The sequence below is a fragment of the Manacus vitellinus genome, unplaced genomic scaffold, assembly GCF_001715985.3.
Source record: "Manacus vitellinus isolate BGI_N305 unplaced genomic scaffold, ASM171598v3 scaffold_5_pilon, whole genome shotgun sequence".
NCBI lineage: Eukaryota > Metazoa > Chordata > Aves > Passeriformes > Pipridae > Manacus > Manacus vitellinus.
Window position 1 is genome coordinate 16,747,535 of NW_021940682.1, and position 14,883 is coordinate 16,762,417.

A 14,883-nucleotide genomic window follows, 5' to 3' on the forward strand; every position below is an offset into this window, starting at 1 on the left:
CAAACCATAGTTGCTGAATGTCTTTCAGAAGTGATCAAAGATACAGGCCACTGTTTTTAGATGCAGTACTACAAGGACTGAAAAAGGATGCGCTCAGCGGATTGTATTTTAAGTGGATAATTTCATGGATTTCATTACTGAAAAAAAATAGAAGAAAGTTGTCTGACAGTGGAAACTGGGCAGATATGTTGCTGTGAGGTATGTAAAATACCCAAGAATGATGGTTCTGCCAGAGGTTGGAGGTCTCAAGGGGAACACTGGAAAAGTATCACGTGCCCACTTTCAGAGCTAAAATTCTGTAAATGAGTTCTTGGACAAGCGTCTATCAGACCTTAAAACTCCTTCAGTCTTAAGGAGGAGGGATGGTGAAGAGAGGGCAGATAGAGGGTGTGGAAAGCACAGAAAAGGTCAGACAAATACACCATTTTTATCCTCTTCTCTAATATATAAATGAAGTAGCACTTGATGAAATTAAAAGGCAACAAATTAAAAATAAATAGGAGGGAACAATTTTTAATGTAAAGTATAATTAGCCAATGTAGCTCAGGGCTGCCAACTATTATCAAAGCAGATATTTTAGCAAGATTATCAACAAAGGATTCAAATGAATAAGCAAAGCATCTGCAGGGATACAAGTGTAGCTGAGAAAACAATTATAAGGACTATCAATCCTCATGCTTTAGGCCATAAATAGATCACCAGCTGGGGTCAGAAACACAATTTCTCCCCATAGTTACTAAATAACTTAGGCACATTGTGGAGTTTTATCCATAGTGGGTTACTGCTGGAAGCAGAATAACCAGATGGAGCACTGGAAACTCTACCCCCAGGTTCTTCTTAGAGGGAGACTTCTAGCTTTGTGTTGTACCTGCTTCCCAGAAGGGCAATAATCGCCAGGATTAAATAGACATCAGTCTATCCATTTTAATTTAGATCCCTAGATCTTAAAGGTCTTTGATGCATTTTGGTACAGGTCACCATGGAAAGTCTCTTCCACGTATTTGGAAAATTCAGTAAACCAATCAGGGGAGAGGCTCAGCAAACCAACTGGAGAGGAGCAAACATCTGTTTAAGCATAGCAATAATTTGACTTGTATAAATGCCTTAGGCCTTCTGTACTACCTCTACTTTCCCTTTTTTAAAAGAGTTTTGGCTTAATGAAGGAGTGGAGTAGAGATGAACTGAGGAGGGGAAATGTAAGAATGTAATGAATCAGCCTTCCAACACTTTTTTCCCTTAATCTTCCTATTTTGCTACCCCAAGCCTAGAGCAAGCTTGTCTCAGTCACGATGCTTTTGCGGTTTTCCTTGACTCTTTTCCACCTGGTTCGAGTGTGTCAGCATGATGGTGATTTTGCTGAACTGCGTTACCCTGGGAATGTACCAGCCATGTGAGGATATGGACTGCCTTTCTGACAGGTGTAAAATCTTGCAGGTAAGTGGTCTTCCTTCTTGTTGTGATGGTGTTTCGGTCCAAGTCACAAATTTTCACGCATGCTTTCCTTCAGCGTGTGGGCAATACCTTCCCAGAGAGGTTGGCAAGATTGTCCCTGGCAGTAAGCTATCCTTTTGTAAAGTGACAAAAGCTTGCTTTGAGGAGAGGAATAGGGTGAGAAAGAGAATGAAGTCTACCTGTGACCATGCAATACAGAACAGCTGCTAATCCTCCCGATCCTGCACATAAGCAGGAGTTTCCTGATGTAGACAGTTACAAGATATATAGCTCAGAGCTCAGCCAGCAAGAGGCAGGCAGGAGAGAACAGCAGCCCCCATTGCATTCACTGCTCTGCTGAGGAGCCAAGAGTATTACTGATTCAACAAGTACTGTGGCATTTAGGATGCTCAAAGGAAGAGGGAATAAGAGGAATGCTTAGAAGGGCCATGAGTACATCCAGCTAGCTGTGCTTGCTGCTTCCCCAAAGAGAAGGTGACAGCAAAGGATGTCATTCATAGTATTGTTGTGGCTAAGACCTTCAGATATCTGAAGGTTTTATCTGTGATTAGTATGTGCTGTTCAAACTCTGCATGAAGCTGCACTATGTCCTCAGCTCAGCTATTTGCAGCAGGGTGATGAGGAGCCCATCCTGGGGGACCTCAGAAGAACAGTGTTTTCCTGGCTGGATTTGGACCTGCTGGTGCTGAGCCAACACCTCCTTTCAAGTCTGTTTAAGGAGTCTCTGAGTCTGCATCAATTATTTCACCTATAGGGGAAAAAGAAGCTACAGAAACCTTCTGCAAACTTGAGCAGCAGGAAGCTGTGATGCCAGGGCTGCATGGGAGAAGATTTCCAGCCCTTCTAACTCATTTTCAGAAGTACTTAAATTTGTATTTATGTGCATTCTGGGTTTTAAAGTCAAAGGCTGGGAACTCTTATCAGATGTGCTCTTGGGTTTCTGTTTGGCAGGTATTTGATGATTTCATCTTCATCTTCTTTGCCATGGAAATGGTCTTAAAAATGGTTGCCCTGGGGATCTTCGGCAAGAAGTGTTACCTTGGAGATACCTGGAACCGCCTGGATTTCTTCATTGTCATGGCTGGGTAGGTTGATAGTTTCTGGGTTTATTTGTTCTGTATTTACTAGATTCTTGCATAGAACAGAAATGATGTAACTGAAGGGAAGTTTCTACTCTGGTGCTACTCCAGTACATCTGCCGAACTGGAATCAGGCATGCTGGGGTTAGCAGTCTATGGAAGAAAGAGTAGACAAGGTAGCTTAGCTCCCCAGCTGATGTGAAGCCATCTGTCTAGCACAACTTCAGCAGAGGGTGTTAATTTGTACCAGCTGAAGAGCTAACCCAGAAACTTTTCTGGTTTTTTTTTTTGTTTTGTTTTTAAAATGTCTGAGTAGAAGAGGTGTAACCTTTACCAGAACCAAACTGAAGCTAATGTTTCTGTTTCCAGCAGCAGTGTTTCAAAGGTAGGAATGTAATTTTTGTTACTATGGGCTTTTTGCCATTGTACTGCACCAGGGTTATCCACACTACTATCAGGACAAGCTGACATTAGAGTGTTTTTTACAAAAAAGTTGCTATGGTGAAGCTCTGATTTGCCCCTCTGCACATATGAAGTGGAAAGTCTATCAGGATTTGCCTTTTGAATCACAGCAAAATGTCCATTTCTGATATCAGTGGGATGTGCTTTATTGGAATTATAATTTTCAATTAGAATGCCTTGTGGTATAATAACAATAAAAAAAAAGGTCAGAAATAAATATGTAATATTGCTGTTCTCACTGTAAAAAAGCAAATATCTTTCAGAGAGAAACCCTCACTTTTCTCTTCCTCCCAGTGAGGAATTACTAGCATCCACCGTTGTCTGGAAGTGCAAGTATTGCTGACTGAGCTAGCAGTGATTTTGAGCTCACTTTGCAGAGTTTTCCCCTGTGGTGTGGAGCAGCACTGTCTTTATATTTGCTTTTGACACAGTTCTTCTACAGCAAGGCTTGAAAGTCATTCTCTCTAGAGGGGCTTATAATTGTTTGCTTCTGGGAGGAGCAGAGAGTTTCAAACTCAGTGCAGTTGTAAAAGTTTGAAGGCTGATTCTTGGCCAGGTAGTGCATGAAAGGAGGACAGGTAGATGAAAGCTGTAGTCTTTTCTGAATTAACACAATATGTGTGAGATAGGAAGACCTTTCTTGTGGCTGAGCCTGCTGCGATTAGCATCTGATTTTAAATGGCCTGACACGAGGACTTGTGAGCTAAAGTTAAAGCTCATGGCGATGAGAAAAACCAGATCATTGTATGTTCTAGTCTGAACTCCTGTTGGCAAAATTGCTGGAAACTGGATGCAGTGAAAGCAAGACCCTAGCAGAGCAACCTTTGAGGAAGAAAGGGAAGAACTGGTATGCTTGAAATGGGGACATTGGAGCCCATGGTGCTCCTCTGCGTGGGTGATATGCTGCGGTGTGTTGGGAGAAAGACTCATATGAAGTAAAAGGCTTGGGAACTCAAGGTCTTGCTCTGCTTGGTGTCTCTGCAAGCATGGTATGTGAGTGATGCTGTCTGAAGAGATGATGAAATCAGTGGTACAATGTTAAATGAAAGAGGGTGAGCTCAAGTACTTCATGCAGAAAATAAATGAAATCCACACTACATAGACAAGAAGGGAGAATATTTGATTTACATATTTCCTTCAGTTGCCACTGCTGGCAGAATTTTGAGGAGAGAGAGGCTCTTTTGTGCATCTGATAGCAGTACTAGAAAAAAAAACTCAGATCTGAACTCTTTTCAATGCCAAAGAGACTTAGTATCAACTCCTTAGATATAAAATAATCAGTGTGGAGGACTTTTCACTTCAAGTCCAAAACGGAAAGAAATTTGTTTCCTGATATCTATGCAATTGTCTTCATGAGGTGTCAGGCTGAAATGATAGTAATCTCATTAGAATATCTGATCTCAAAAGACTTCTGCTAAAGAAAGATTTTTCCATTTAGTTATATAGAACTAATGACTATATAATATATTTCGAGTTAAAAAAGCTTGTGGTTATTAATTCATTATTCTTTGAAATTCATTAAAATTGTCTGCACTGTTTAAATCAAATCCAAGGCTTAAACTTGCCCTTGTGTACTGTAGGCTTTTATTTAACTTGAAATGTAAGCCCCAAGGTTTATCCTTATTGATTCCACACCTGGATCATGGCTTCAGCTTACGCTGGTCCAGATGCTGCCTTAGTGTTCTGACTCAGAGAGGACAGCCTGCATTAGGTCTTATATGTTTTCTCCATGCCAGTAAGTTAGATCTTGATCAGAGGCTAATCAGTTTTCTCTAAGAGCTTTATCCTTTTCATGGTCTTATTCTCATTTTCTGCAAGGGAGGTGATAAACTTCACTCTTAAGAAAATGTCCGTGGTGTTGGGAAGTAATGCCCGGCCTAGAGTACACACAGCTTCTCTCAGTTTCAAGAACAAGGACTGTACTTCCCAGCCCATTCTTCTCCCTTTCCAAATGAACACCAAGGCAGCAAAGGCTGGAAGAATAAGCTGTAGCATGGAAAAGTGGAGTGCAGGCAAAGGACCATTCTGCCGGTCGTTCCCGGGCAGCCGAGATATCTCCCTCTGGCTCACTGCGTGACAGTAGGTTTTATCAAAGAGCATAACAACAATTGCTGCTATTGCCCAAGATGGTGTTTTGGCTACATAAGCAATGTATTCAGGCAATAATTTGTAGTTTTTTCCTCACTTCCTTGTAAAGCCAAAAGCTATAGTTTTAGTTACCTGAATTTCCTAATGTGCCCCTGCCCTGCTTGCCTCTGCTCCCCACGCAACCCAGCAGCTCAAGCAGGAAGACTCCATTGTCACTAAAACTGTTCAGTTTCCATGGCAATAGGAGATGACATCATCAGAACTTTCTCCACTCTCAAACACTCCTTCCCCCAACCACCTTCAACAGGTTTTTTAATTAAAGGATTAGAAAAAACCCAAAACAACAGTTGTAAGTCAACGCTCTACCTCACTGTTCCTCTCAGAGCTCCTAAAACCATGCAAGGCAATCTGGTTTAAAGAATGTCAATGCCCTTGTGTGCACAAACAACCAGGGCTGCAGATTCAGCTTGTCAATACTCCACTTCCAACTGCTTGTTGGTGACAGGAGGTTGCAAGTTCCCAGGCATTTCAAGAAGACTGTGCTCATCACCAGCTGTCCTGGTGGGAGTCCCTCTTCCCCTGCATTTGTGATTAGGTCTGGTCTGTCATCATTTGTTTCCCACAGTGATGGGTGCATTTGAAGAGCTTGATCTGAGGCAACTTCAGAGGGCAGCTTCCTAAAGTTGAGAGCCTGCTACGTGTTGAAAGTTGAGATAATGCGAACACTAATCACATTGGAAATGTCAGCCAGAGTCTATATGTGTGTGAATTTAAGGGAAGAGTCACTTATTTTTGGGCCTATACTCATCAACTTTTTAAATCAGGCAGTTCTCCAGCAATAAAAGAGTGAGCAATTTCTCCTACTCACCCTTCTGTGAGACAGTTGTGTTCAAGTGTGATTGGAGATGATGCCACTGTTCCTCTAGGAAGGGAGACATCATCCCTTTATGTCACTGGCCCAAGTGTCCCCCTAGCCTTGAGGGCATGAGTTCCACAGAGGGAGTGGTTGTTCTGCCTCTCATGAGCCAAGTGCTGTAATTAACCATCTATGGTGGGAATTTTGTCTGTCTTTGCCCTCTTCTGTGGCATTCCTGGAACATGTCCTGGTATACAATTTACTTGTGTAAATAGGTAGGTAGGTACATAGGTAGGTTAAGGGGGAGAGGACTTCACTACATTGCTAGAGGGTATGACTGTGATTACGAGTGTGTCCCCAAAATATGCCCAAAATCTTTCCTTAACTACTTGTTGCTTAGAGTCCAATGGCTAAGGAGATGCTGGTCTACCTTTCAGAGAATGCCCTGTCTTTACCTCTCCCCATTATCGTTGTGGAGTTTGCCATGTAGTTTTCATGCTGCGGTCAAATCTCAACCTGACCTTGCCTCTGATGAGAGGAATGGTATGTTGGATATCCTAGCATTTTGAGATATTTTTTCAGTGTTCTTAAACAGCTTTTAAAAGCGGTGGATATCAGAACAAGACACAGTACTCTGTGTAACTGCTCCAGTGCCTTTGGCGGTAATATCGTCTCTCTATTCCAGCCCGAAATTTCCTGGTTCCTACAGCCAAGTATTGCGGTATCCCATCCAGTCATTTATGGCATCTCCCTATCAATTAATTCAGCTGCTTTCTTCATTGGCTCAAGCTTTATTCGTTGGGGTTTTTTTCCTGTCTCCTCTTCTGAAGAGAGAAAAAAACCTTCCAATTAGTAGGAGCAGGAAACTTTGTCCCCAGATATATGTTGGTTTCATTTTTTCACACTGGAATACTGGAACGTGTATTATTTGCATTTCCAAAGCAGTTCATGCTTTTCTATCACTGACTTGTCCTCTTCATTTCTTTTCTCTTCTCCCAAAAATATACTTCAACTGCAAAATCCATCAGTGACTTTTTTTAGTTTTCTGTCAGGTTGTGATAAATAAATAAAGAACAGAGTGGCAAGAATTGTGCATTACAGAAGTACATCTGTGCACAAATGAGTTCCCATTTAGTGCTGCATGTGGAGTTCATTACTTAGCCAGGTTTTTGTCTCCAGCTAATGTATGTCATGATGATTTCATATCATTCCGACCATATCAACATAATTACTCGTGTGAACTAGACTTGTAATCTCGTAAAAAATTATAGCATATTAGTTTGACGTCGATTTTTCCTTAAACTTGTGTTGATTATGGTTAATTTTATTATCCACTTTTAATCCATAATCTATCAAAGCAGCATATTGGCAATTTTATTACTGTATTGTGATGAGCATCAGTCCAGTCAGCCTATTGAGATCACTGTGTACTGGTGCAACATTAGAATTCCTTCAACCCTTGGATGCTTTCCCAGTTTTCTGAGTCTAATCAAAAATCATCAGTATTGGTCCAGATCTTTTCTGGCCTTTTTTAAAAAAACTTTTGCAAACAAATTCTCCAGGCTTGCTTATCTTACAGTGTCTCTATTTAGGTACAGCCTAAAATATTTGATCACAGCTGGAGCTGAAATTAGCTCATTATGATCTATGGTGTACATATTTCATCTGACCTTCCTCACAGAACGTTTTTTTTAATTGACATTTTCTGCTTTTTTACACTGTTCATGACAATTCTGTTTTCTTGTTCCAGGGATTAACTTGTACAGTTTTATGTGCTCATTCAGTTCTATTACGATTTTTCTACAATTTCTATCTCCTAATTTATATTCATTGGTATTAACTTCCCTTCTCCTGCTATTACGTTGCTGCTTTTGCTTTCCCTTGTGTTGTACTCTCCTTTTAGCCTGTTCACCTTTCTTGTCTCTATTAAAGCTTCTTGGATACCTGATAAATATTCCTAAACACTGCTTGACTGTCATGCATATGTCATGAATTGAAGTCTGTCTGGTTTGATGCCTGGAGGTGTTTAAAAGATGTGTAGATGTGACTGGCTTGTGATGTAGTGTTGGACTTGGCAGCGTTGGATTAACGGTTGGACTCAACGATCTTAAAGTTTTTAACCAACCTAAATGACTCCATGTTTCTAGGGCTGTTTCTATGTCGTTTCAATTTCATGAATATGGTCTCTAATCCACAGAATATATCTAGTATTTTGATGATCTTACTCGATTTGTACATAACATATGTAACCAAGTGTTTAAGTTCTTTAATAATTTTTTTGTTAAAACGAAACACTTAAAAGACAATCTCTATATCTTCCATCCTTGAATGCAGTTGTCTGTGAGTTGTAAGGCTGGGAACTTGCAATGAGATTTAGATACCCCCAGTGCATTGCCCAAATTCAACTCTTAGAGATGGATGAAGAGAATGCTTTTCTTCTATGATTTATAGACCAATATCAAGAGAAGCTAGTCAGTCTGTTTTTCAGTGTGATCTGGACATACCCAATTGCATTCAGAGGATCATAGGTAATCAGGGTTGGAAAGGACCTTGTGGAGTCTCGAGTCTAATCTTCTTGTTTAAAGGAGGGTCAACAGCAAACTCAAGTTGTTGCTCAGAGTTGTCCAGTCGAGTCTTGAAAACCACCACAGATGGAGATTGCCCCATCTTTCCACACCCCAACCCCAGCGTTGATGTATATTGTAAGTAGTTTGAACCTCCTTTCCCTCTTTGGATTTATGTCTATTGTGTCTTGTTCTCCTGCCATGTAACACTGTGAAGATTCTGGCTTAATCTCCTTAGTGACTGCCTAACAGGTAACAAGGAACTGCTGTTAAGTCCCACCAAAATCATCTCCTCTCCAAGTTGAACAAACCCCCATCCTTCAGCATCTCCTCACCAACCAAATGCTCCAACCCTTGAGCACCTCGGTGACTCTCCACTGAACTTGCTCCAGTTTATCAACACCTTTCTTTTGTTAGAGGGCCAAAAGTGAGCGCGCTATTCTAGATGTGGTCTACCAAGTGCAAAGTAAAGGGAATAATCCCTCCCTCATCTACCAGCTGCACTCCAGTTGGCGCAGCTTGGTATATCATCAGCCCCCCTTGCATGGGCTGTGTGTCACCTGCTGTCCCCCAGGACTAACAGGTCCTTTTCAGCAGCACCACTATCCATCAATCCTTGGCCAGCAGGTCAGTCCAGCACAGATGCAGGACCTTGTATTCATCTGTTGAATTTTATGTGGCTCCATTTCTCAACCAGGAGGAATTCTGTACTTTATATGGCAGAAAATTAATCCATAAGTACTCATTTCCAAATTGTCACTGATTCTGTACTGGAAGATGCCATTTTTGACAGAGTATGTTACTCCCCCTCCCTTTCTGTCCACTTGAGCCTCCCTAGCTAGGTTGAAATCCTTGATTTTAATATTCCTTTCATGTAGATTTTCCCAGCAGGCTACCCTAATGTCATTTAGGCTGTTTATGTTCATAAAATGGACAATTCTTATTCTCTTTATTACTCAGGCCCCTGGCACTGGTGTATAGACGACACTATTTTTCTCCTCTTTACATCTTTTAGTGCCTTGATTAGTTTTGTTCTTGATATGGAGGTTCTGTAGAACCAACTTTTTTCCTAATTTCATCACTTTCCCCTTTGTTCTTTCATTTAACAATCTCCTGACTGGTGTCTCTCTCTCAGTTCTGCAAAACCTAATTATTCTTCTAATGAAATGCTGGTTAATATTTCTGCACAGGATTAGCCCAGTGCTTTGCAAGTCTCATGCCCTATGTGGCTGGTCAAGCCAGCAGTTTATCACCAGATTCCTCCATCACCTTTTTTGCCTATTGTCCAGAATGTGCCACTAAGGAGCTCAGTTGAATATTTCTTGTCCATCTTCTTCAGAAATGGACATAAATCTAAGTCTATAATGTGTAGTACATCTGCCATGATAAGAAAAACGATTAGTTTCAAAACATCATCATGGTTAAATACTGTCCTTCCGGTCTGGAAAACCTTTCTAAATATGCTTTTTAAATTTCATATCACTTATAGTATGGCAGCACAGCTCTCCTGATATCTTCATTTCTTTTCCAAAGCATCCTTTCTGAGTAGTTACACAGCCTTCGGAGAGGATTTTCTGGCATCTTTATACAGCTGAAGATCTCAGGCAAACCTGATAGTCCCTTAGATTGAGCAGAACATTTCTTCTCACTCCCTCTGCCTTTTGGCTAGTTGATTCTTCAGGAGTGCTTTATGCAGCTTCCACACTGGGCGCCTGGACAGTATTGATATTACCTGAGGTATTATTTTTACTTTCTTTTTCTGATAGTTATCTACTGTCCTTGATTTCTGCTTCCCATAATTCCTTAGGTAATGCATCCTTTCCATAAACTTGCAGTGATGATGATCCCCAAATTCACCCATCCAAACTCTTTTCAAATCTGTGCAGCATCACTGTGTGTACCTCTGAACACCAACTGTGTCCTTACATGGAAAGCACTTATGGCTCCAAATTTATCCTCCACATTTCAGTCCAGGAAAGGGAGATCTCTGAAGGATGTGAGGTACCAGCCTCTAAGCCTTCAATGCCCACCTGTTCCCAGGAAACAAAATTGTCTCTGCGTGGTGCCCTTCCATGCTGGGAAGATGTTGCTTAGCCTGAAACACACTGATTGGCCTTAATCTCACAAGATGGGGGAGTGTGTTGCCAGTCTTCTGCTTTTTCTTTGCTTTTAATTAACTATGGTTCTTCAGGGACCTGGCCAGAATTTGCATAGTTATGACTTCAAAATCTCAGATCATTAAATACTTATTAGCAGCAGTGTAAACAGCGGAATGCACAGAAAATCTTAGTTAGCTAACACTCTTCGCCAAATAAAAGTTTCTATAAAATTATGGCAAGTTAAAGAAAACTGTAATAAATATAGCAATTAGGTGTTTCAAGTAGTGATCAGATAAAGATGGAAATCAGCAAGCAGCAGGCTAAATAGCATCTTAACCAAGGGTAGAAATATCAGTAGAACAGCCCTTCCCTCCAACATGCACTCTTTTTTCCATCCTTAATGATACTAATTATTTCATTTGCTTTCTCCTAGTAAAACTATTGCTAGATGTGCAACATACTGAAATGAAAGCAGTCATCAAAATTAAATGAATCATACCAGAAAAGAAGGAGGGAGTGGTACCCTCTCTGTGTAACGTGTAGTTCTCAATTATTGCCTCTGATTTTTTTGCCTTCCTAAAAGCTAATTCCCTACTCTGTGAATGTTAGGTTTATTTAAAAAAACAAAACACACATAAAAAAACCCAAAAAGCCTAAAACCCAGAAGAACAAAGCAAAACCAGCAGGCTCACAGGACCAAATGCAGACACTCTTTTTTCTTTTTCTTTTTTTTTTTCCTTCTCTAAGCAATGAAATACAGAGCTCAGAGCCTGTGTTCTGACTCTTGATTTTTAAAAGTGAGGCCCCATCATTCGTATTCAGTCATCTGAGCTCAGCGACTCCTTCTGGCTTTCTTATCACAGTGTGAAAACCTGCTTATGTCTTTTTGTATCATGTCTCTGAAACTATTAAGAAACTCTGACATTTTCTCCTAGTACACAGTTTGGAGAGAAATCTGAGTGTTCCAGGGTGTGAAATAATCACATTCCAGGCAGCAAGGGACCAGGCTCACAGGCTCTGGAAGCTTTCAGCAGCTTTTGCTTGCGCAGCAATAAAAAAAAAAAAAAAAAGAAAAAAAAAAGAAAAAGAAAAAGAAATATTTTGCACTGGAGGGGGGGGACAGTTGCAGGTTATTTTTTTTAAGAATACAAAGCATCACAGCTCTGGAGCTGACTGTGTAATTAGCAACTGATCTAACATTCCCTGAGGAAATGTCTTTTTACTAACAGAATTATACTCTCTTTATTATTATTATTTTTTATGAAGGGGAAAAAAAGGGTATAATTTTTGCAGTTCTCGTTTTACTAGCAAGGGATTTTTTTTTTCTTCACTTATCTTTCAGCTTTTATGTCAGCAGAGAGTTGTCATTTTGCAGAGTAATGAGCTCTAAATTTAAAAGAGATAAGCAGGACTACTTAGCTTAGTATACTGTGGTTTGCAGAGCAATTTGGAGGCCTACTGTGTAATGTCTGGCCACACCCCATATGATGTTATTCTGTTCTTTCTATAGTAGGTGTTGAAAGGAGTTCAAATCAGCTGTTTAGGATGGATTTTGAAGCCTGGCCCCAGAGGCACCAAACTGTGCAAAATGGGGGCAAATGCACAGTTTGCTCTTCAAGTATATCTCAAGTGATCTGATAGCAGGCTCAGTACTGGGGACTGCCTGGCAGCCCTGTGCCTCCTGCACCATGGAGCAACCGATGTCCATATAGCAAAAAATCAGGTCCGAATAACCCATTAGTTGGGAGTCAGAGCATCCATGAAGACAACACTTTTAAGGAGTCATCCATGAATGACTGCAGCCCTGATGTGACTTGAGGGCTTCATGTGCTTAGCACAGTCCATGCAGTCTTGCCTATTCCCAATGTACCAGGACATGTTCTGCTTTCTTGCAGCTGTGAGCAAGTAAAGGCAATGGGAGCACGGGCCACAACTCAAAACTGACCAGGGGAAAAGGGACACCTAGAAAGAGTCTAACTTTTACCATAGCCCCCAGGACCTTTAAGAAAAGTGAGGATGTGGCTCTGGTTGGAAAGGAGAAGGGCAGGCATGGTGCAGCAGTCTTAAAAAAATAGGTCCTGCTGGGCAGGCAAGTTTGCATCCACTAGTACATGTGCATCCTGTAGCTGCAGACTCAGAGTGGAAGCAGTAGCCCTCCTCTCTTGCCCAGCATCTGGGCAGGCCTCATCAAAATCTCCTGGCTCTGCTTCTAAAATGTCCAGATGGGTTTACAAGAGATTGGATTCATGCCCTGCTCTCCTTGCGTACAAACTCGGGCATATCCAACCTTAGCAAGCGATGACTGGAAGTGTCTTGAACGTCACACATGCCCCATGCTCTACCTCTTCAGCTCTTTGATCTTCCTCCTGCCTCCTTGCTGTTGCTCCAATGCAGATAGTCTCCACTATCCAGACAGTTGTGGACACCAGAAAGTGGATTTTACTGCCTACCCTCCCTTGGAACACCAGAGATTTAGCTCAAAGAGCTTCTGAGGGAGCCTAGCCAGCCCTGTTCTCCGCACATTGCTACACCTCCAGCCACAAAGGACCCAGGACTGTGTGGATATAGTGATGCACATGCTTTTAAATTTCTTTTCATTAGAATGGCTCAATAACATAACAGTGGAGATACAGGACCATTGGGAGTACGGGCTTTGCTCCTTCTTTGTGTTGTAGCCATAGTCTTTGAAGCCAGAACAAAGGTAGCAGGACCTACTTCTCATCCTGATGTGTATGACAGAAGTGGGAGTATTTAGGGGTAAATCAGTCTCCCACCACCCCATAAACTGCAGGTGGGAGATTTGAGCTGTAGGACGGCTCATATATCAAGGGGGTGGACATTTTGGTAAACGGAAAGATGCCAGCTCCAACTTTTGGCATAGATATCTGAATAAAATATTCAGATAGGGAAAGCTGACAGACTTAGTCTTATGTTTTTCCTATGCATCCTATGTTTTTGGAAGTGGTAGAAATTATTTTGTAAAATTTGATGGCTGAATCAAGGAGACGAGGATGGAAAGGCACATTCTTGTACCCAGAAGACATCGATTAAATCCCATCTAGTCATGGCATAGGTGCATGCCAGTCTTAGACCCCTGACATAGCTGAAAAGCTGAAGGAATTCAGAGCAGAGAGCAATTAAAGTCTTCTGCCTTGTTCATATCAGATACTCATAGATGTAAGAACCAAATAAAAGTCCACAGGCAGGAAAAGCTTCACTTCCCAAAGACACTCACAGCAAGTCCAAAATTACAGCTAGGAAGTCACAGCCTTAAAGTTTTTGGCTTCAGTGCCAACCTCAAATTTATTTGACAAAGAAATACGAATTGATTAGACTGCAGGTAATTAGATTTCAATTGAAAACTTCTATCAGAGAAGGGGAATTAGGCAGCTTTTGAATTTGACAAAACGTATTGGCTTTGTGTCATAAGAAAAATACTGCCTTGGTATTTTTCATGAATGCTTCCATTATACATTTTAAATACTGTTTCTTGGCTTCTAATTTTTAGCAAACAGAAGTTCAGAAGCTAAGATTAGGAAAGTTAATGAGTGTTTAATAAAGGTATAAGGAGATGTAAATATGAAAATGTAAATGGTAATGTTTGAAGTGTTTTAATAATGGATTTCATTGAATGTAATTGTGAGGTAGCAGGTAGCCAGGCATTGCATAACTACATTATCTTGGGTTTCATGTGCAGCAAGATAAAGTCTGAATTTTCTGGACTCCTTACATGTTTTTCATAATCTCTATTTTAAATAGCGTTAGTTTTTATTCCTCCATCCTGCTGGTCAGTCTGCTCTCCTGTGTCTGGCACAGAGCCACTCTGGCCATGCATTTCTGCTGTTGGACAGTGAGCACTGCTCTTCTTGAGTGCCAAGACAGATCCAAGCCCACGCTTGAGCTCACAGGTACAGAGGAGCAAAATTCCAGGCTGTAGCTGATGAAGCTATTCTGCTGTTGTTGAGGCCTCATGAGCACTGAAGGTTTGTATGCCAGTGGTTTGCACGCCCCCTCATCCCTGTTTACTCGCTGTCTGCTCTAGTGGCTTGGCATGGGGCGGAGCTACAGGAGACCAGATACTTTCTGGACAGGGTCAATGTGCTAACAAATTGCTCACTTGCTCCCTGCGCTAGCTTGGTCTCATCTCTCTTTAACCTGAGGTCTGTTGTGTGCTCAGCTGAGCAGACGTACCTGGACATAGGCTAATGTTTATCAACAAGGCAGAGACTAAGTTGGAGGAGAAAGCAGAAAGATGATCAGTACGGAAAGGGACAAAAAGAATA

General features: G+C 41.3%; 1 protein-coding gene across 1 annotated transcript in view; it reads left to right on the forward strand.

The window, feature by feature from the left end:
• Positions 1 to 1,329: 1,329 nt before the first annotated feature.
• The window catches only part of CACNA1I (calcium voltage-gated channel subunit alpha1 I), a gene marked incomplete at its 3' end in the record, with an annotated part of 84,701 nt that continues 71,147 nt past the window's right edge, over positions 1,330 to 14,883 (forward strand). Inside the window, exons 1-2 of the mRNA XM_029963416.1 lie at positions 1,330 to 1,434; positions 2,404 to 2,537. Coding sequence (XP_029819276.1) covers positions 1,342 to 1,434; positions 2,404 to 2,537 — 227 coding nt within the window. The remainder of the gene's footprint in view (positions 1,435 to 2,403; positions 2,538 to 14,883) is intronic.